The sequence below is a fragment of the Colletotrichum chrysophilum genome (genome assembly GCF_026319265.1).
Source record: "Colletotrichum chrysophilum strain AFK26 chromosome Unknown scaffold_174, whole genome shotgun sequence".
In the NCBI taxonomy this organism is placed as follows: domain Eukaryota; kingdom Fungi; phylum Ascomycota; class Sordariomycetes; order Glomerellales; family Glomerellaceae; genus Colletotrichum; species Colletotrichum chrysophilum.
In genome coordinates, this window is record NW_026517461.1 from 25,086 (window position 1) to 45,655 (window position 20,570).

Below are 20,570 nucleotides of genomic sequence, written 5' to 3' on the forward strand. Positions count from 1 at the left end.
CTTTTGTCATCCATCCATCCTATTTGGACGCTGCCTTCCGACGTCGAATGCAGCCGTTTTGTGAAAATGCCTGAAGAACCCATTCTTGATCGCGTACAAACATGAAAAATGCCAATGATCTCAGCTACCCCAAAGCCCCCCGCCAGTGCCCAAATACATCACCAAGAATCTGAACAAGAATCCACACGCAATGACCTAGATCAAATCTCAAGGGCCTTTCGGAGAGCCGCCTCGTTGCGAGGGGTGAAGGACACAGTGTAAGGCTTGGGCGCAAGCACCAAGTTCCTCTTGTCGTCGACGCCGGTGAGAGGGCTCGAGTCGATGACCTCGGTCGTGGAGATCTTGAAGCTGGCCAGCATGCGCATGAAGGTAAGGTACAGCTCGCGGTTGGCAAGCAGAGTGCCCGCGCACATGCGGTAGCCCATGCCGTAGGTGAACATCGGGGCTTCGGGGTTCTCCAGCCAGCGCTCGGGGCGGAAAACCTCGGGGTCATCCCAGACCTCGGTATCTACAATTATGTTAGATTCTGGAGTTGAAATGAGCAAGATGAGGAGGAGGAAGCTTACCCATGTTGCAAGCCCAGGAGTTGAGGAACACAACAGTGCCCTTGGGGATCACTTTGCCCTCAAAGACGAAGTCTTTGTTCGTCGCGCGGGGAAGAGAGAGGCGGAGGACGGTGAAATATCTGTGAGGGGTCAGACTCAGAACTTCATCTCAGCTCAGGGGAAAGCAGGACTCACCTCAAACTCTCACGGACCAGTGCTCTGATGTAGGGAATACTCTGGTCGTCGTTGGCGTCGCAAAGCGGGTTGTTCACGTCGTAAACCTTCTTAATCGCGTCAAAGGCCTTCTGCTGGATCTCGGGGTGCTGCGCCAGGAAGCCAATCGCCCACGTCGTGACCGTCGAGAACGTCTCAAACCCAGCCGACAGCATGGTCAAGCTGATCGACACCAGCTCGACGTCGTTCAGCTTCGCCTCCTCGTCGAGCATGACGTTCGCCTGGATGCAGGGCTCGTAGGTGCCGTTGGCGACCTTCTCCTTGAGGTCGTTGTTGAGCTTAGACAGGTAGATGTCGCGGCGGCCGCGCATGCCGAGCGCGGCGCGGGTGCCGGCCGAGAAGGGGTTCCAGCGCATGAGGGGGATGTAGTCCTGGAGGTTGTCGGTGACGCTGCGGAAGCGGCTGATGTTGACCTCGACGTCGATGATTTCCTTGAACAGGGGGTCCTCGTGGCTGGGGAAGCGGAAGCCCCAGTTGAGGGTGACGGCCAGAGACAGGCTGAGGCGCTGGACCAGGGGCATGGGGTTCACGGGCAGCTTGCCCGCCTTGCCGTAGTTGAGGGCGTCCTTGAGGAACTCCTTGGTCTCGAGGTCCAGGTGGGGGATGTACGTCTTGATGGCGGGCAGGTTGAGGGCTGAAGCGGCGCCCTTTCTGCGGCGCTTGAGGGACTCATTGTATGGTGAAGTGCCAATGGTCGTGCCAGCGGTGTTGGCCACGATCTTTCACAGTGTAAGCATGGGGGCGCGCTTGATTATGGGTATGAGATGAAATACCTTGTGGAAAGTGTAGAGCTCTGGGCGTGACGCAATTGCTTGTGAGTTGTGACCGAGAATCACCTTCGCCGCAGCGGCGCTGTTGATGACCAAAACGGGAATGTTGCCAAGCTGCACCTGGAACACCGAACCAAACTCCTTTGCCCACTCCCTGTACTTCTCCGCAGCGTCATGTCTGACCTGCCACAGGTTCCCAATGAGGGGAAAGCCTTTTGGTCCGTCAAAGTTGGATAACCGCGCCTTGGAGCGGATGAACTCGTTCGCAATAACATATACCAAAAACACCAAGCTCAGGCCTTTTGCCATGAACTCGATGGGTCTGTCTGTCGCCTCTCGGGCGAGGATCTGAAGTAGGTCCGCGATGGCCATGGTCGTAGCACTTGCGGTGATGACGAGTGGTCGACGAGTTGGTGCTGAGATGAGATCGTCTTAAGGAGGTTGGATGTTCAGAAGAATGCCAACTTATTACCACCGGCCGACCCGGGGAAATTTATAATATACAATGTTTCATTGGGCGGAAGGTTCATTCACTCCCACCGGTCCAGGGAAATCTCGAAGTTTGTGTGACATCCCTCCCGGACCGTAGCGTGGTGAGCGTGTGGCGGAATTCCAGATTCCGCTTCCGCCCCTCCTCAATTCCGGCACAGCGAATGTTTACGGAGTGATCACGCGGAACCGCAACTAAAGTAACGATTCGATCGCAATTGGTGCATCAGAGAATGGAACTTTCAGGAATTAAGACTACAAGGAATAGTATGAACCAGTCACAAGGAGCGGTGATAGTCTATTCTCTTTGCAATTTTGTTGCAGGAAATTCCAAGTAGTCAACTTCGTGTTTTGCCATAGCATCTCGAAACGAACCATCCAATCCAAAGCGAATCTGGGTTCTGGTTCACTCATGTGACTATCTCACGCGCTGGTTCAACGTGCCTAGTTCTAGACATTCATCTTACAGATGGGCCAACCGCGGCTTTCATTTCCAGTGCCTCTTCTCCCGTAGGACACGACCGTAGCCATAGAATGCCGATATCACATTCAAGTCAACATGTGAGAAGGGAAACCGGCTCATGAATCTAGGCACCCAAGATACCATTCCGACTTTGGTCCTTTACTCCCCGAAGTGAAGGCTCATTCATGAATAATCGTCCGTTTGTCATGGCCTAATGCCACTTACGACACTGGCAGCACATGGAAATCCCAAGTTTGCGTAGTACTATGTTTGGTTGCATTGAATTATCTGCTGTTGTTCCAATACGCTTATCACTACTCAGAGGCTTGCGAATACTGTGTCATTACCGAAATGAGCGAGAGGTGGCTAGACGCCGTCAATGCTTGGAGAACGCCCATGAAATAAGGGCCTATCTTACGACACCCCCAATGCGAAACCCACCAACTCGCGGTAACTATCGGTGCACCTGTGTCACGGGTGAGCGAAAAGAATTCCTTCTAGCCCAGTGGCCCTCTAGCTATGAGGCCCCCTACAGCTGCGCGTGTTGCATAGGATCTTCTAGGGGCTCTACTGGCTGTGAGGGCAGCTCGAGGGAAGAGGGGGTCAGGGGCTCAGGCCCTCTTCAGCTGATTGTGTTAAAAGTCCTCAGCTCACCGACATACACCGAGGTGTGCGGCGGAGAGGGCGGTGGCTTGGAGGTATCGTATGTCTCATGAGGTCAAACGACTGGGATCTTACATCGTCCCGGTCGAAAGAGTGTCGAGTCCGAAAAAGCAAGCAAGGCTCGTAGGCAAATCAACTTGCAGTCCGACAAAACCCCACTCCAGTGAAGTATGGGGCCGACAAAAATCGTCGAATGAGGTCCTGAGCCGAAATAATGGGATGTGCACTTCCATAAGTCGCTCCATGTACACACCATTTATTGGTCCAATTTTCGAAGCGAGGCGTTGTGTAACCCGCGGAACGGTGCGAATGACATGTACCCAGCTGAGCCACAGCCTACATCTCAAACAACGTATCTTCTCAAGATGAACATAAAACCTTTCACTCTTCCGTCGTCTGAATCCTGGTCCTACGCTACATCATGCTCTCCTGAGCCCATCAACCAGAAGACCATGGATTCTTTCTTCAGCCCGCACATTGCGGAAGACGCAGGACTGCAGCTATGCTTCGATGCAGAATGGCCCCTCCTCGATCACGACCCAACAAACGAAGACTCGGGTACTTGCGACCTTGATCTGGCGCCGATAGAGAGCATCTGCAATTTAGAGAGCATACAATGGAACGCGAAAACGATTGGGATTGAGCCAGAAGCTGGAGAAGGTAAGTCCAGGCCTATTACTTGGTTCAATGTTCAATGGGACATGCCATACTTACTTATGGAAACTACGTAGCGGGCTCGCACAGCTTTGACATCATCACCAAAGGTCTCATCGAAGAGATGATGGAGGATTACCGGTATAATCTCATCGGACAGGAGATGGAGGTCTTCAACGGCCTGTTAGCGAACAACGTAAGCTTTCGCGTTGGAAAAATGAAAAAACCGATGCTTACTTACCTTCCAAGCAGATAACACAATTCTCAGTCCAAGGAGCAATGTTCGACGAAGAACTGCCCAGCGCAGGATTCAACGGTGTGGCTGATGACTTGGGTTTGATCGACTGGGATAGGTATATGGACCTACCCTCTGGTCCAGACATGTCAACCTGGCAAGATTCAACCACAGAAGGCATAAGTGCTCAATCAGAACAGATATATACACAACTGTTTGTCGTAAACAGACAAGACAACGTGGGTTTCACACCACAGGAGGTCCACGCGGAGAATGCCCATGAGACCTCCAGTCACTCTTCGACAAATCTTGCCACGGCACCTGCTGCTTTGATCCCAAACATAGCCCCAATAGATATTCCCTCGGTAAGAGCATGCTATGTCCGATGATTATTTCAAAGACTGACGTTTCGCTAGACTTGCCTACCCGAGAAGACAAGGACAACTTACCGATGCTATGAATGCCATATTCGCAAAAAGCCGGTAAGACACGAATGAGAACTTGCTGAAACTTACGGATCCGTCAATCGTTAACACTTGATAGTGTGACGGCAAACCCGGCGTTCGTTGCAGCACGTGTGAGAAAACCTGCAAAAAGAAGAGCAAACGCCCGAGCGTTAAGAGCATCATGCATAACGGAACTCCCATTCCTCAGTTTCTCAGAACTCAGATCGGTATGAAGACCCTCAAGATCTCGAGGAATGCAAAAATAATAGACGCTAACATACGTCAAATAGACAAAACCTACGATTTGTTGAACAAGCTTCGCCAGCATGTAAACAGCGAGCATCCTCCGAAAGGTGTACCCATGATCAACGATCTTTTTCGAGGGAAGTGGAGCTTATTGTGCCATCTTGACGATGAATGCGGTCATTTCTCTCGAATGAAGTACTCGAAATCTGCCAAAACCATCGTTGTTCGACCTGCCATTGGCGTGCCGCCCTCCGCCAGACATAGCTCCAGCAACAGCCCTCCTTTTCTTGACTATCAGGAGATGAGCCAATTCGCTTTTGAGAGGGCACCGGAAAATCTGATACAACAACTTCCAGATGTGGATGTAAGTTATCCATTGACGTATTCAAATTGTTGATTGGCTAACTAACATGAGAGTAGCAAGAAGTTGCCACTGACGCCTGGAAATGCGCATTCTTCATCAACGCTTTGTACAATTGGAATCGCCATCAATTGTTCGTAGACAGATTGACCACCTTAACGTCGTTAGGGCATGATCACCCTGCAGTCTACCAGGTACTGTTCTTGGAGTTCATGTACACATTGTCCTATCATGTCGCTGAGCTGCTTCATCGCCTCCTGAAGAAGGTAGTGGAGTGTTCAGGTACTGTGGAGCTTGCAGAAAGCAATCCCCTCTCTGTATCATATGCGCTTTGCATTGTGGCAGACGCAATCAAACATTGCCGGCGCCCAAAGGAATCCGTCATCAAACACCCAAAAAAGGAGGAAAAACATACCGCTGGAGACTATCTTGTTTGTGTCCTGTCCCTTTAACGCCGAGGGTACGCTGACGACTTGCAGGCCGACTTTGTTGCTGGACTTCACTCAATATCCCACGACACGTTTGATTCCGTCCAGCATTACAGATGGGACACCGCTGCTCAACGATGCGGAACGGTCGACGACATACAACATCGGCGGCTGTTTGATCAAATCTTTGACAATGCTAGTCTTTGCGAGTCGTAATGTCGGTATCATTTGAATGGCAACCAGAATACCCCGCTGGTTTCAATCAGTATGTGCAAAATTTGGGCAGTTGAAACCCATTGCTGACTTTCGATAGACCGACCATCGATGGGTACTTGTTTTCTGACGCTTTTCACTTCAAGCCTTTGGAGGGCGCCGGGGATATCCTCTACGCACTCATTCACCCAGAATCGCACAAGACAGACGGTGAATCGATTTCGGCAAAAGCGGTACAATCGCTAGATCCTCCGCATTCCGGAAAGTCTTCGAGAGCTTGCTATGGAAAGGTGTCCTTGGCATCAAGTACTATGACATTGGTGGATGGAAAGACGAAGGGTACGGACGAAGCGGTAGAACAACCTGTCAGGAAGCGGTTGGCATCCAGTACTGACGAGCTGAGTGGTCGCTCAACCAAGTTGTAGGCTTCTTGGGGATGAGATGTTCAGAATGTGATCACCGAATCATCATTCAGCAAATACAGGTCATGGTGGACTGGGCTGCTGACAGCAAACTTAGTTTCTTTCATTGCTTAGACTAGCGTAGGTAGGATTTGGAGTTTGAAGAGGAAAATTTGTCGTCAATGGCCTCCGGAATCAGTGACTGTTAGATGCGTTGGCTCGCGAGTAATTCAACACTGCTGATCTCAAAGAAACCTCGTAATCGTGCCGCACTGACTTGGCCAAGCGACAAAATTCTTATTGCATCTTATAACATATCTACAAACAAATGAGACACGTCCAGCATTGACGAGTCCAGAGCATTCTCTGGTAGACTGTCATCAGGATGTCCCTCCGCGGACTCAAGCGCATCGCCACAAATGCCGAGTAATGGATATGAGCTCGTAAAGTCTGGCGCACTATCCATCGCGTTGAAGAAATCGCTCAGCTCCTGTGCCATCTGCACGTCGCTGATGGGCTCCCTTGCCCCAGTTTGCCAGACCTCAGACTCTCCCACTCTTGAATCCTCCTCGTCGAGATGCGTTGTGTTGTGAGGCGAGATATCGACGCCGCTTGAAGAGGGCGGAGGAGTTGCAACTGCGCTGCGCATGGCACGCGTCTCCCTGTCCTCGTTTGTGTGGGGAGGATTCAAGCCCAGTTTCCTCCACGCAAGCCGAAGATCACTGACCATCTTCCACAGTCTACTTGATACGTAGGACTTGGCGCTGAGACCGCGAATGAGATCGAGCGCGATGTGGAACTCGTCGCGGACTGCGGCGCCGTACTCTGAAGGAGCGAGTGCCACGACCAAGAAGATGACACCAAGAGCAGACACCAAGAAGTGATTGAAGCACATTTGTTGCGTCTGGTAGATGTCCGTGGATTTGTTCAACGAGTTCAGTTTCTGAATGGTGTCCTTGGCGAATCTGATGAGCGATTGGACTTTGGATTTGTTGATCTTGAGGCTCGACGGGGAGTGCAAGATTGGCTGCAGGAGGAGGATCTTCATCTGGTTCGCTCGCAGATGTAACAAAAGCTGAAGTCGTTGAGGGCCTCTTGTTGACCCTGTCCAGTCATTTGATTCCCATTCTGGGCTAAGCTTTAGACTCTCTGGGAGCTCCTCATACCACTGGCCAATCAGGTACAGCAGATAGGATATCTCGTCATCCCTCACTGCCCCTGTAATACGGGCAGAGTTGTATGATGTGGACCAGACTTTGTTGCCTATCTGGCTATAGGCCACCATGGCTTTGAGGTATGGAACGTCATCATCCTTGAAGAGTCAGCTTTCATCTTTCCATGTGTCAGTCTCTATGGGGAACTTACCGGCTCTGGCAGGTTTCTATCGACATCGCAATGATGCATGACGAATGGCAGGCCAGCACCGAAGCCCCATCGACGGTCTAGCGTGTAGACACACCAGAAGAGTCTCAGCGCTACCTTGCGCGCCTCCACCTCCTTGAAGATCCTGTTGACTGTGCCTGCTTGGTGAAGGCCGATCTCTAAACACCAGCGAGCGGAAACGCCGACTAGCCTCCAAGCCTGAAGGTCATCTCCAGTGAGGAAGCTGTAAATAGCCTATAAACGCGTTAGCATAAGTATACGATTCTGCATATGATGCTTGACTGACCAGTAGTACGAAAAGCATCGTGTTCTTGACGCTCGCTGGTTCCCACAACTTGTCGTGTGATGACTTCCTCACTCCAGTAAAGAGGGCTTTTCCAAGCTGGCTGGATCCTCCTGCTTCAACGATTGATCCCGCCGAAATGACCATCTTGAGTAGATCCAGATCTAAGGGATCAATGACGGTGGGACCCGGCATAGCTGTGAACGCGAAGCCATTCTGCGAACCACTGGCCATGGCCCTGTAAAGGACGCGCACATTCTCAATGATGCGAGTGATGTCAAGGAAAGGATACTGGATGCCTATCTCGACCTCGTAGAGATTGCAGAGCCTGATGGCTTCTTTCTCATCAATCAGCCATAAAGGGTCGACGGACCCGACACCAAATTCCAGGGGTGTGTGGATGGAAGGGGAAGGCGGTCGAGTGCGATCTGCAGATGATGAGGCACCCTGCTTATCACTATCAGTCATGGCGATGCCCTGCGCACGAAGATGTGTCCGGGCCAGACTGATATTGAACGTGTAGCTTGCTGACGGCTGGCAGTTGTCCTGGGTTTCAGGGGGCTCAGTCGTGGGCAAGGCTTGATCTGGCCTTGCAGGATTACTGCCTGGGTCGGTGTAATCTGGTGAGATCAAGCGAGCACGAGAGGCATTGAGAGTCTCATCGAACTGGGGCGACGACTGTGTCTGTGAGCTTGACCGTCGGTGGGGAGACTGTTGACGGAGCAGTTCAAGATCGCCCTGGAGTGAGGCAACTTGCTCCTTCAAAGACCGAATGGCTTGAGTATCACCATCGCTGCAATCTTCGAGTTAGACAGGAATCATCCGAGCAGACCGGATGGGGCTGAACTCACGTCCCACTTGCTGGGATTTCCCTCTGCTTCTTGGAAGCGGGATAAGCACCTTTGGTGTTCAATTAGCATCTATCAAAGCATATTTTGAAGAGTATGAGAATGCGGTCTTACAGGTCAATGATTGACGTGCACAACGTAGACAAGGGCTTCTCCCATTGCACTTGCTCTTTCTCTTTCTACATTCAAAGCTGCAGCATCACCATAACAGTCAGCCACAATATGCCAGAAGGGCCACTGTAATGTGGTACCACTGTCAAGGGGGGTCTTACCATGCTTTGGAGATGTACTTCCCCCTGGTCGCACGCGGCTTGGCTGCAGTGGCATTTCCATTTGCGGTGGCTGGAGACCCGGAACCCGGTGCTGCTTCGGAAGTTGGCGGGTCCATGGCGGAAAGATGAAATGAGGAAAAGAGTTCGTAATCCCTTTTGCTTTTTTCTTTCTCCACGTACTGCAGGCCGTCTTTCTAGGGGTTGTTGTCCGACAAATGTTGGGTGGCACAGATGGGAGGAAGAATGAGCGGAATTGGTGAACCCCCGCGGTTTTGAATGTTGGGCAATGGCATCCTCCGCCGCACACCCCGCATAGAGCACCCCGCAAGATCCACTGTTATCCTCTCCGGGGTAGAGTTTTCAGGCCGGACGGGGAGGCTAAGGCACTCTGACGTATTGTCCGGCTCAGTGATAGCCGGGTGCTACGTTGGTTACAGCGCTAAGCGGTGAGAACTGGCACCTGTAGGACAGCTCTTTGCTGGGGGTAACAGTACACTGCTTGTACAATGAGGAGGTAGATGCTGCAATTGAGGTCTGTGAGATGTCTCGCCAACTGAGAGGCATTGAACACAATCTTACAGCACCTTCAACTTGTGGTTACACATTCTCCAATCACGATCTCGTGAACTAGCATTATTAGTTCGGATGTCAGCACCGTTCATCCCTGGCAGTTGATCTCGTGAGCCTGTATCACTGGCTCTGAGGCGGGAGGGGTTTGCGGGGCGCGGAAAGACGGAAACTAGGATGTCCGGCACTTAGAGCGGAATTTCACAGGAAATTCCGCGCAACCACAGTATGTTTTCACCACTTAACTGCACTTTACACGGTATCACAGGCCCTGCCTTCTTGAGAGATCATGGCCGGGATCGAAGAGAGATTCAGGCACTTGCAACATCAATACCGCGCTTAAGTATGAAATAGGCGGCTTCAATGGCTTCCAGTTACGAGAACGGCTCAGCCAGATTGACGAGAGTTCATATAGTGTCTCTCCACGAACAATCACAGGTAAGCGTTGCTGAATGCGACATCGGGAAAAGCTTGGAGTCAAGTTTCTTCCAGCATGAGAGAAAAGTATACGGCATATAAGATATGAGCTTGATGACAGTAATGCTTTGATGAACTTCTGACGCATCCGGCGGGTGAAACAAAACAAAAGAGAGATGGGTCGTACTTGTGGGACTGATTATTATGGTCTACTTCTACCGACCTTCCCACTGAATGGAGCACAGGATGAACTTCCTTTCGATGACTAATTTGACACTGTATCCAATGTTTAAGTGAGATATGTATAAGACCTCAAATTTCTAGTCCTCAAACATGGGATAGCCAGTCGTGCGCACGCTTTCTCTTATATCCTGCACGTTCCATCAGCGGTTCGAAATAACCCAGCACTCCCAACTCGTTATCAAGATGCGAAGCACAGCAGTATTCACGGTAATATTTGCAGCCCTGACATTCATTCAAGGTGTGCCGGCGCCACCAGCAATAGCATGGATAGGCGCCGCCGCAACTTTCGGGGTTCTTGCCGGCTCGTCTACCGCGATAATCGCCGTCGGCATCAAGGACGACGAAAAGAGGAAGAAGAAGGAAGAAGATGAGAAAAACAAAGGCAAAGACAGACGTCACCAGTACGCCGTTACCTATGCGCATAGAATGGTGCGGGAAATTGCAGCCGAGATTAAAACCCGTCGAGCTCAGTCGCTAGAGGAACCCGGCCTGGCTCCTCCTGGAGTGCCTCAGTATAACTGGGATGATTGCTTCAACCAAGCCCGCCAAGCAAACATATCGATCAGAGGTCCTGTTGGTGACCATGGAATCCGAGCTACAGGAGTGCCCCCTGTGTGCATGAATTTAGCCACCGTGCTCGGAGGCGCTGTCAACGGCACTGGCATGCCCATTCCCTGCGGTTCGGACTGCATGGACTGGGTGAAGTTGACGCCGGAATACTACGAAGGAGTGAGGAAGATGCTAAACGGCCAGACTCTAAACTTCAAGAAGACCTCTTGAAAAATCTAGACTGCACCGTGGGTGTTGCGAGCGGAACCGCCAAAAGGACATTTAGCGAAAGCGGAATTTGGTCACCTTGTATTGTGTGGCTTCTTCATAGAACCACACAGACTTTTAATTCTATATGAAAATATCGATACCTATGGGAAACAAACCGTTGCGTAAAATTTCTTACGGGCAAGCTAGTCCGGGAAAAATGACCTGAATGAATACCCAAATAGCAAATTTATGATACGTTGTGGCGTGATTTCCCTCTGGTACAGTCCACATAGTCATGTGCTACCTAATACCTTGGTGCTTAGTGGTCCAACTCTCCAAGATGAGTTCAACTTCATCGTCCAAGGAGTCAACGATATGACTTGGTGGAAATTGCGGGCTCCAACCCAGCTTTCTCCCATGCCCGGGAGTATACGTCGATCTGGTAGAGATTATCAGTTCGTGTGATGGTGGAAGGAGGAATGAGCGACCTACTTTCCACCAACTTTGGAGACCGCCGACGCTGGCTCTACATTCAACGCATCGGACATCTTCCTCAACGCTTCATCTGTGACGAGTGCGACTGTGTCATCATCAATGACACCCCGTTTTGCCATTGCTTTGGCCACAGCTGCGTAAATATCATCCCAGCTGGCTGAGCCTGAGGAAGCTAGGTAGTAACCGAACTTCCCATGATCGGGGTTGGAGCCGTTCAAAATGGCTCTGGCCAGCGCAATGTAGAGCGACGTGTTGTCGGATATGTGGCACACCGGCCATGTCTACTCGAACAATTAGCGGGTAGAACAAAAGACGTCGGTGCCGTGACGTACCTGTCCTTCAGGCCCAATCCGGTAAACTCGTCCTGCCCCTTTTGCTGCGGTGACCACATCCACCGTTTGGATGGAAATTGGATTCCCAAAGCCAAGTCCCTTGCCGTCTGATGATGTTAGTCAACAAGTTGATATTGAGATATTCAGTACTCACAGACAACACAGGGTGAAAACAGGTACACCCTGACGTCGTACTTCTCGCCGGTATCAACTACTGCACAGTTGGTGGCTACAGCCTTTCAAGCTCTCAGCAGGGGGTTTCAGTCTTTAGAATAGGAGCGACATACCACCTCCATCTCCTCGACTGGCGCCCTTTGGCCTCTCTGGATGTCATACATATTCGGATCCGTGTCCAGAATTGCCTTGTCTGTCGGCGCACCGGCATGCTCAGAGAATTGCTTCGTTCCAGTAGTCTGAAGGTCAGTTAGAAAGTAGGTCCAGACGCTCAGCAAAGGAAATTACTTGCGTAGACAAAGTGAACTTCTCGTCCAGTTGCTTTCTTAACCTCGCCAAGAGCCTTGATGAAGCTAACGGGGCGCTCAGCACGGTAAGCATCAATCAGATAAAATACCACAGTGATGCCGTTATTCACGATCAGACTCCTGATGTCGGCTTCCTCAAGGCTACATCTGACAGGCTCCGCGCCATAGACCGACTTTACTGCGGCAGCTTGCGAGTCGGATCGAACCAGTGCGTACAGCTTGTCGTAGCCCGTGATGTTTGCATCCCGCCAGGATGCAAGTAGCGATCCACCAAGATAGCCTGAGCCGCCAGTGATGAGTATGTTCGTCATTTTCGTCTCGAGAAATAAGCGCTTTAGGTTTAATGAAGCTAAGTTCCAAAGGCAATTGGGAAGCACAGTTGCCCAAGCTGTCTTACACCAGAGACGTGAGAGAATGCGTCGTGATTGTTAATCAACTCATCGGGTTCACAATTTGTAATCAGACTCCCAGTTTGATCAGATTTGTTACAACAAATTGGTGGTCGTAGCTTGAAAGAAGATATCGATGTTGTCATTTTCCCCACCATACTTTGAGTAGGCTTCTTCGGCTTCTTAGGGGCAGTGAATGATCAGAGTCATGACTAAGAATGTACCAAATTGGAAAACTTCGCCTAGCTAATAAGATCTCCATCGAGATACATCTTAGTTGGAAATGCTTCTTTCGGGCGCCAATAATGTCTTGATGTTGGATCCAGCATTATGTTAAACACGGCACGGGTCAAATCAAGCGATCGGGATACCCAGGAAGTATGAATAGTTTCGTGTACCGGGAGTATAATTGTTCATACAAGCGTAGGGAAGGAATCTACTAAGACACTATCAAGAAAAACAGATGCCAAGACCAAGCTCCCTTATCTCTTTCATAGCCTCTTATGGTGTGTGACAAGACGCCATGACGGAGAGCAATGTTATCTCAATGCGTCTCTGTTATGCAGGCCGTCGTGAATAGTGAATATCTCATATTCCTCAAACAGCTCATGCAGCTCGTCGCAACCCGATGGAGCGGCAAACAGCACCTTCAACTTTGCACCGCACGCCTTCCTCTGTCTCTTCCGTGCGTGCCGCAAGAGCAGTCTAACGACAATTACCATGTCATCCTTACGCCTCTTCGGCGACTCGAAGAAGCTGACGCCATCGATTAGACAGAATACCAAAGTATCTTTTGATGCCGCATCCAATAAATTCACCAAGAGTTTACAGACAGACGCTACCTTTTGCTCGTAAAGAGTATCCATGATCCTGGACTGGATGAGCACCTCAGGGTCTATGGCATGCCCTGACTGGCTCAGCAGCTGAAGAACAAAAGTCGTGATCAGTTCCACAGGGGAAGAAAATGGTTCTCCGTCATCTGTATGCTGACCGCAAAAGTACGAAAGAATACATATAGACCGTTCCTGAGTGGCGATGCGTGTAAGTGATTTGACCATGTTTGCGCTGAAGTAGGATATGGCAGAACGTGGAGTATCACGGCAGCTGTCTCCCCCGAGGAGAAGAAGAGCGGTCGATCCTTTGACCTTCACGAACGACTCAAGACGAATATGACCGGTAAGAAGCTCGACAACGATTTCCTCCTGCCTAGTGAGATGATAGCCTCGCAATACACTGGAGCTGTCATCGGCAACAAGGGAGTCCTGATAGTCCATGTCGTCTAGCAATTTCTCGACGTCAAAACTGACCGGGAGTTGCTCAATTGGTTTGCTTCTCTGATCATTTATGAGACTCTTCAATATCCCTGTTAAGTTTAATGTGTAAGGTAAGCATTTGTTTCGTAAGGTGTTGCTGTGGCTTCAAATGCATTACCATGGACTTTTAGACACTTACCCTCGTGATCCTCAAATCCACTAGCGACGAATTTGTGAAGTTTATCAAGGGTATAAGATATCTTCAGAATCTCCTGCAACTGCAGTGCCGTCATCTTTGAAGATGCCTCCTGGCTTTTGCGGATTGAGCTGTGCAGGAGTAATTGAGCGCGCTCAACCAAGTGTTGACTCCTCGTCTGAAGTTGACTAAGGAGATCTGGCAAATCATCGCCGTACGTTGCAGGACGCAACAAAGGCATGATGACCTTTTCTGTGAGAGCGTCAGTGACGGAATGTCCGGTTATTGCCCAGACGGGATCGGATGCCCACAAGCTCAACTTACTCAGTGATGTTTGGCCCACAAACCTCAATATATATCCCAGTATGTCGAAGATTGAAGCGCAAACGCTGGCCATAAGCTTGTGGATTTGGCGATCCTCGCGATAGACTTGTGCTGCATACTCTTGATTGCCCATCGCCATCCGTATTTCATCTATGGCTTTGCACACATTCTCTTTCAGAGTCTCATGCTTGTCGATTGCACTGAACACCACAGACAGAGCCCCACAAAGCAACGAAACGTATTCGCTGCTGGAAGGCAGCACGCCAAGAAACATCTCAATGTTCTTAGACTGTCGTTTGAATGCAGTCAAAGCTTTATGAAGACGCTTGACGAGTGAATTCCTGTCTCTTGCCTCCGCTTTTGCTCTTTTCTTGGTCTCGAGGTGCTCACAAACTTTTGTTATGACTGCTTCGACCTCTTGGAAGGACTTTGCCTTCGAAGGTGGTAGAAGCTCAACAGCTGCGTCGATTTCCTCATCACTGTTGGCTTTGAAAATTTTGTAGTAGGTTTTCAGAAAAGAATGATGAGCCTCGAAACACTCTTGGTACAGCTCCTGCAAGTTTCTTATCGCGACTCAGTATATGAATGACAGTGTCTTTACATAGACGACGAACTCACAACTCTTGACACTCCCCTTGAGAAGAGTGGTTAAAATCTTGGACAGAGATGATCAACCTGCCACGCTCTATAGCAAAGCCACTGGCGTCGAATGCGGGGTGCAAGCTGCCGTTGGCCCTTGACAAGAACTCTTGCACAGGCTGACTTTTTGGATGCAAGAGTGTTCCATAGACGGCTTGCTCCGTGTACTGTCCCTCTATACTGAGACTAGCATCATCTGTTGGCTTGTGAGTTGTCATCTCGTGGGGCTCCTAAAATGGCTCCTAGGTTTTGGCCGGACAAACGCAGAAAGAAACCTGGTCTAATGTTGAGGGATGTGGGAAATCGCCTACAGCGGACGCAGCTCAAGAATCCGGAAGACAGGTGCAGGAATTCTTTTGGAACTTGGGGAAATATTGTACCGACTAGACCCCTTTTCATTTCGCGGTAGTCACAAAGCTGACCTAGAGCAGGCTGGGTTCCGCACAAGTGTGCCGATCCTTGAGCATACTCTTGGGCGCAAGCTATGCATGTCAGCAATTAATAAAAGCTCAATCAGGCTACGATTGGTGGTGGGCGGAGTCGCGGAGTAAGATAAGACTTGAGCAGAAGCAGGCGACCAATTGCATTTAGATATCGTGGCACAGTTTCTGTGGGGGCCGTCGGCAAGCGTTCCAACTCCTTGGCCTGGAAGGGCCACATAATCGTTCGGATGTAACATGGGCGTCTGATGGCGCAGTAGAACAGGGGCTGTAGTCAGGCTGCTGCCTGCAGGTAAGACGAAAAGAGACGAGGCTCCGCGGCTTTTCCCTCTCTCAGTCAGAGCACTGTGATTTAATAGAAGATGGGATGACGGCACAGGTTGGCGCAATATCCCGCTTTCTTGATATCAATGATTAAATCTTGCCGCTTCCTCTTTTCTTCCTGGCTTTTTTCACGCTCTGCCCGGGTTGACTTGTGTACATCGTCTGTCTTACAAAGACAAGGTACAGCCTGGGATCCCAACTTACACCACGCCCAAGTCTAAGCCTGGAAGACTTCACACACGATAGTTCATCATACTCATAGCAACTTTACTGACCATGTCGGAAGCTGCCCCCGAGAGCGTGAACCTGCCTCTAGGGGATATTCCAGTCCCGAACGGGGCTGGATCTTGTGCAAACATGAATGTTCCACATTCCGACCAGGGGAAAGGACCAGTTCCCGATCAAAGCGAAGTCGTTGCTGCGCTTCAGCGACAAGTAACAGATCTGACGAACAGGCTCGAGAAGATGGAACAATTGATTTCCAAGACGTACGTGCTTCAGCTGCTTTTCTGTCCCTGTTCCGAGCTCAAATAATGGCACAGCAAAATCGAAGAAATCATGAAGAACAACGAAGCCACGAAGCCGAAGGACGCAGACGACTCCGCCAAAGCTGCGAAGGCTGAGGATACAGCCGCTGCCACTAAGAAAAACAAGGAAGAGCTGGGCAGCTTGGCAGAGTGCAAAGTATTGCATGTGAAGCCGGGAATCAGCTGGAAGCATAAACTTGCAGAGATCGCCACTGGCAAGCTGAAGAAATATGCTATGATCGTCTGCTATGAAGGAATCAAAACTGCCGACCGATTGGACAACGAGCCATCCCCTAGTGCTCTTCCGATCAACATCATCATCAACTCCGTTCGCCTCGATCAACTCCTGCAGGGCTTCAGTCAGAACTTACTCCCGGAAGCCTCCCATGTGCCATACATGTAAGTCCCCCAAGAACCAAAACGAGACGCAATACCTAGTATTGAAACTGACTGTTCATGTAGCGCTCCGAGCCCATTCAAGGTAAGTGTTTTCTCAAAGGTCCAACACTCAAACCTCTGTATTGGGCAGCCAGTCAATCATGGCGGATGGCGACAAATACTGGACCTTCATGGTTGATGCTTTGGGAACTAATCACCACATCGCAACTTACAGGCATTTGTTCATCTCTATGACAAGTTCAAGTCCGGTCTGAAGGACATGGAATACACATTCGATGGACAGCTTGAGGTCACGACTGATGGTGTCAACAAATCTTCACCTGATGGCCCCTCGGGATCAAGCAACGGTACTTCTGAAGACGATCCTTTCAAGAGTCAACAGGAAGAGATCATGCTTCTACGTTGTTTTGTTCAAATGTGTGAGGAACACCTCGGTTCATTCCTTAAGGTCCAGTCACAAGTCGCCGATGGAACTCTTGAGCGGATATCGTACCAGAACCTATGGTATCTGTTCAAACCAGGAGACATCATAATCGGGCGTGGGGAGGGTCCGGACTCCCCAAGCTCTGCTGAAGCTTACTGCGTTTACTGTCCCACCAGTAGCCGCCCTCCGCAAGAATACCTGGCAGTTACGTGGGACATTACGTGGTACCAGAGACATGATATGATAGTACCCCAGTACTTGAAGGGCGATGTTTCCCAACAGGATGACTTTCATCTGTTTTCCTATCGATGGCGATTTAATGGCTCTCGCTTTATGCCTGAACAGAAGCTTGTCTTCATCAAACCGTTCGAAGGAGAGAGGGAAATTTCGGAGCTGACCTACTACCCAAAACGATTCTGTAAAGCTGACGACCCAGTTCTTGAATCCTTGATCAAGAAGGGTGAGACGTTCAGAAGCTTGCGATACGGCCACGGTGTGTACAAGGGACTGAATGTACAGCCTCAGGCGCCTCAGTTCGTCGACGAGGAAGTTTTCGTTGACTTTAGTTCTGGTTATGAGGCGAATGTCTTCGGCATTGAACCATACTTGGAGCCAATACCCCTGAGTCTACCATTCATCGAACAAGAGGACGAGTATGGTGCACGTTGCGACAAGCAAAATTGTTGGACTTGCGACATCAACATGTCAGTGAGCAAACTGGAGATGAAGCGTGCCAGTGATTTCAGAGCCACTGGCAAATATTCTCTGACAGTATCAGCTGAAGACTTCGCCAACTTTTCGGAAGACCAGCTTGTTATGCTGCCGCGCATTTTGCTAGGGTATGGACTGAAGTCAAAAGACTGGTGTAAGGCAGCCCAAAACTCTTCCTACTTGTTTCGAAACCAGCTGACGTGCTCTGATGGATCAGATTTGCTCGACATGTATAAATTCGAAATGATGCAGTCAACCGAGCCCAGACGACAGCAGTCCTTTGATCATCTCGTGATCCCTTCTAAGACAAAACGACTATTACAATCGTTGGTGAAGAATCACGGCATAGTTGCCGAGAGCAAGGACGGGAGCGGGAAGAAGTCGAAGACCGAAATTGACATTGTCAAGGGAAAGGGTAACGGAGTCGTCATCTTTCTTTACGGTCCGCCAGGGGTGGGAAAGGTAAGAACCTCCCTCTATCGACGAGAGTCGTCATTGTCCTGACAAGATGAACAGACGAGTACTGCGGAAACGATTGCGGCCTACAGTGACCCAGCCCGACCATTGTACGCCATTGTGAGTAGCCCAGGATCTGGAACAAACATCACTTCGTGGCGATATCCCCTAACTAAGATGTAGACGTGTGGTGACCTTGGATCAGAGGCTGTGGAAATTCAACGAAATCTTGACCAGCATTTCAAATTGGCTCACAGATGGAATTGCGTCCTTCTGCTTGACGAGGCCGACGTCTACCTTGCTGAACGCAACATCCACGATCTAGACCGCAATGGAATAGTTTCAGGTTCGTAACCCGTTTTCTCAAACTCCAAGCTTACTCATTATAACTTCTGTAGTCTTTCTTCGTCACCTGGAGTATTATCCAGGCATTCTATTCCTCACTTCTAATCGAGAAGGACTCATTGACGAAGCTTTTAAATCTCGAATTCATGTTGCACTGAGATACAAGTCCATCGATGCACCTGGGACGAAGAAGATTTGGGAAAATATCCTGGATAGAATTGAGTTGGATAACGAGAAGAAGGCTGTAAAGGTCTGTTTTGACCGGAACGAGCTTCTCGAATGGGCGGAAAGTCACTTTGATGACATCAAAGACAAGAAATCGGATGGCCTCAGCGCGGCGACCTGGAACGGAAGGCAGATTCGCAATGCATTTCAGACAGCCATCGCTGTAGCTTCATATGAGCGCATCAAGTATCTGGAAGAAAAGAATGTCAGCGAGGAAGAGGCCTTGACGAAGAAGGCCAAGAAGTACCGAACCATTCAGCTCAGAAGCAAACATTTTGGTACAGTTTCGAAGGTGGTCGGCGAATTTGAAGATTACCGTAAGTTCTGGATCGCAAAGGCCAGAAAGCCTCAGTGATGCTGACGAGTGCAAATGAAAAATCACAGTGGTCAAGTGCCGAGGAGACGATGCCGATCGCGCATCCAAGAGCTCATGGAGAAAGGATAGTCATGAACCAGGAGCACCGCGTCTATCTGCTTACCCAAAGCCCAAGGAAATGCTTAAGCGTTCTGAAGAAGGCAGTCGAAGAGGACGTGGCGAGGATCTGTCTGACATTCGGAGCGCCAAAGGAAGGAAGTACGAGTCTCACAGTGACGACGATGAACATGACGGCAATAAAAGTAGGCTCAAAAATGAAGCCAAGTCGAAGGGGCGGGACGAGCAACAAATCGACGAGTCCGAAGATGATTCAGAAAGCGAATCTACTAGCGAAGATGAATGATACACGGGATCCATCGTTCAGCACGATTAATCACAAGAATGCACTGTGGAGTGGCTGATGTTTAGAGTGAGGAGCTAGTGCGGCGCTTCCATTGGGCATTCACTAAGGAGAAGAAGTAAGCCAAAGCTCTTGAGGAATAGAGGTGTTTGAACAGATTCTCAATAAACGGGCGGCATGGGCAGGCGAAGATAATTTAGTGGCGACATAGGTTGGCTTTCTACCCCCTTTGATCTTTCCGGACGCATGACGTGGAGACTGTATAACTGTTCAGTGCTCTCTCATCATCCTCATTTGCCATAGTGAGAAATCAACAGATGTCGTCGACTTGAATGATTGAAATGCAGCAAAATCAATCCCGAATTGCTCTCGAATGATTGCACACACAGACACCGTAGCTGCTGTTCCGAGTTCGACTTCGCGACGCACAATAAATGCAGCTAGATAACATGATTTTCAAGGAGCCCCGCGTCTATCAGCCCACAAAAAGCCCAAGGACCTGTTCAGGAGATCTGAAGACAACAATCGAAAGGGTCGTGTCGACAACTTTGCTGGCATCCGGTGAATCAAGGGAAAGAAGGTTGAGTCTGATGTTAGCGACGAGCACACGCAAGAGGGAAACAGGAGCGAGTCGAAAAACGTGTGTAGATTGAAAGGCGGGGGAAAGCAACGAAACGATGAATCTTCCAATGAGGAGGACTGATACACAAGATCGGTACTGTAATGGGACTGCTCGTGTTTGAGGAGTGTATGGATACGATATTCGCAAGAAAGCCGGGCCAGGATAGATATGAAGAGCAACATACGCAGGGATCCAATAGCAACAACGACGGGAATGGCGTAAGGAACTTGGTTTATGTAAGATGGTTACATTTTAGCTGGTCTTACCTATTAAGTTGAAAAGTCAAGCCTCTAAAGAGGTTAAGATCAGACAGGCAGCAACTCAGGTTGCAAACGACAGTCTTTACTACAT

The 20,570-nt window shown here is 49.8% G+C and overlaps 6 protein-coding genes across 6 annotated transcripts; 3 read left to right on the plus strand and 3 right to left on the minus strand.

Moving 5' to 3' along the window:
* Positions 1 to 200: 200 nt before the first annotated feature.
* On the minus strand, positions 201 to 1,921 carry COL26b_012387 (uncharacterized protein; the record flags this gene model as incomplete). The annotated part of the gene is made up of 4 exons (XM_053185031.1): positions 201 to 508; positions 567 to 685; positions 741 to 1,498; positions 1,553 to 1,921. The coding sequence occupies 4 exons, from the start codon at positions 1,919 to 1,921 to the stop codon at positions 201 to 203; spliced, it is 1,554 nt and encodes a 517-aa protein (XP_053031013.1).
* A 1,937-nt stretch (positions 1,922 to 3,858) lies between these two features.
* Positions 3,859 to 4,158, plus strand: COL26b_012388 (uncharacterized protein; the record flags this gene model as incomplete). Its single annotated transcript, XM_053185032.1, has 2 exons — positions 3,859 to 4,014; positions 4,087 to 4,158. 2 exons carry the CDS (start codon positions 3,859 to 3,861, stop codon positions 4,156 to 4,158), a joined length of 228 nt encoding a protein of 75 aa, XP_053031014.1.
* A 2,297-nt stretch (positions 4,159 to 6,455) lies between these two features.
* COL26b_012389 (uncharacterized protein) lies at positions 6,456 to 9,050 on the minus strand (the record flags this gene model as incomplete). The annotated part of the gene is made up of 5 exons (XM_053185033.1): positions 6,456 to 7,460; positions 7,514 to 7,765; positions 7,818 to 8,498; positions 8,666 to 8,714; positions 8,935 to 9,050. The coding sequence occupies 5 exons, from the start codon at positions 9,048 to 9,050 to the stop codon at positions 6,456 to 6,458; spliced, it is 2,103 nt and encodes a 700-aa protein (XP_053031015.1).
* A 1,294-nt stretch (positions 9,051 to 10,344) lies between these two features.
* Positions 10,345 to 10,941, plus strand: COL26b_012390 (uncharacterized protein; the record flags this gene model as incomplete). The annotated part of the gene is made up of 2 exons (XM_053185034.1): positions 10,345 to 10,399; positions 10,424 to 10,941. 2 exons carry the CDS (start codon positions 10,345 to 10,347, stop codon positions 10,939 to 10,941), a joined length of 573 nt encoding a protein of 190 aa, XP_053031016.1.
* Positions 10,942 to 12,134: 1,193 nt separating this feature from the next.
* On the minus strand, positions 12,135 to 12,540 carry COL26b_012391 (uncharacterized protein; the record flags this gene model as incomplete). Its single annotated transcript, XM_053185035.1, has 2 exons — positions 12,135 to 12,160; positions 12,210 to 12,540. 2 exons carry the CDS (start codon positions 12,538 to 12,540, stop codon positions 12,135 to 12,137), a joined length of 357 nt encoding a protein of 118 aa, XP_053031017.1.
* Positions 12,541 to 16,151: 3,611 nt separating this feature from the next.
* Positions 16,152 to 19,600, plus strand: COL26b_012392 (uncharacterized protein; the record flags this gene model as incomplete). The annotated part of the gene is made up of 8 exons (XM_053185036.1): positions 16,152 to 16,282; positions 16,337 to 16,720; positions 16,784 to 16,802; positions 16,935 to 17,983; positions 18,122 to 18,317; positions 18,495 to 18,657; positions 18,770 to 19,198; positions 19,266 to 19,600. The coding sequence occupies 8 exons, from the start codon at positions 16,152 to 16,154 to the stop codon at positions 19,598 to 19,600; spliced, it is 2,706 nt and encodes a 901-aa protein (XP_053031018.1).
* Between the last annotated feature and the right edge of the window lie 970 nt (positions 19,601 to 20,570).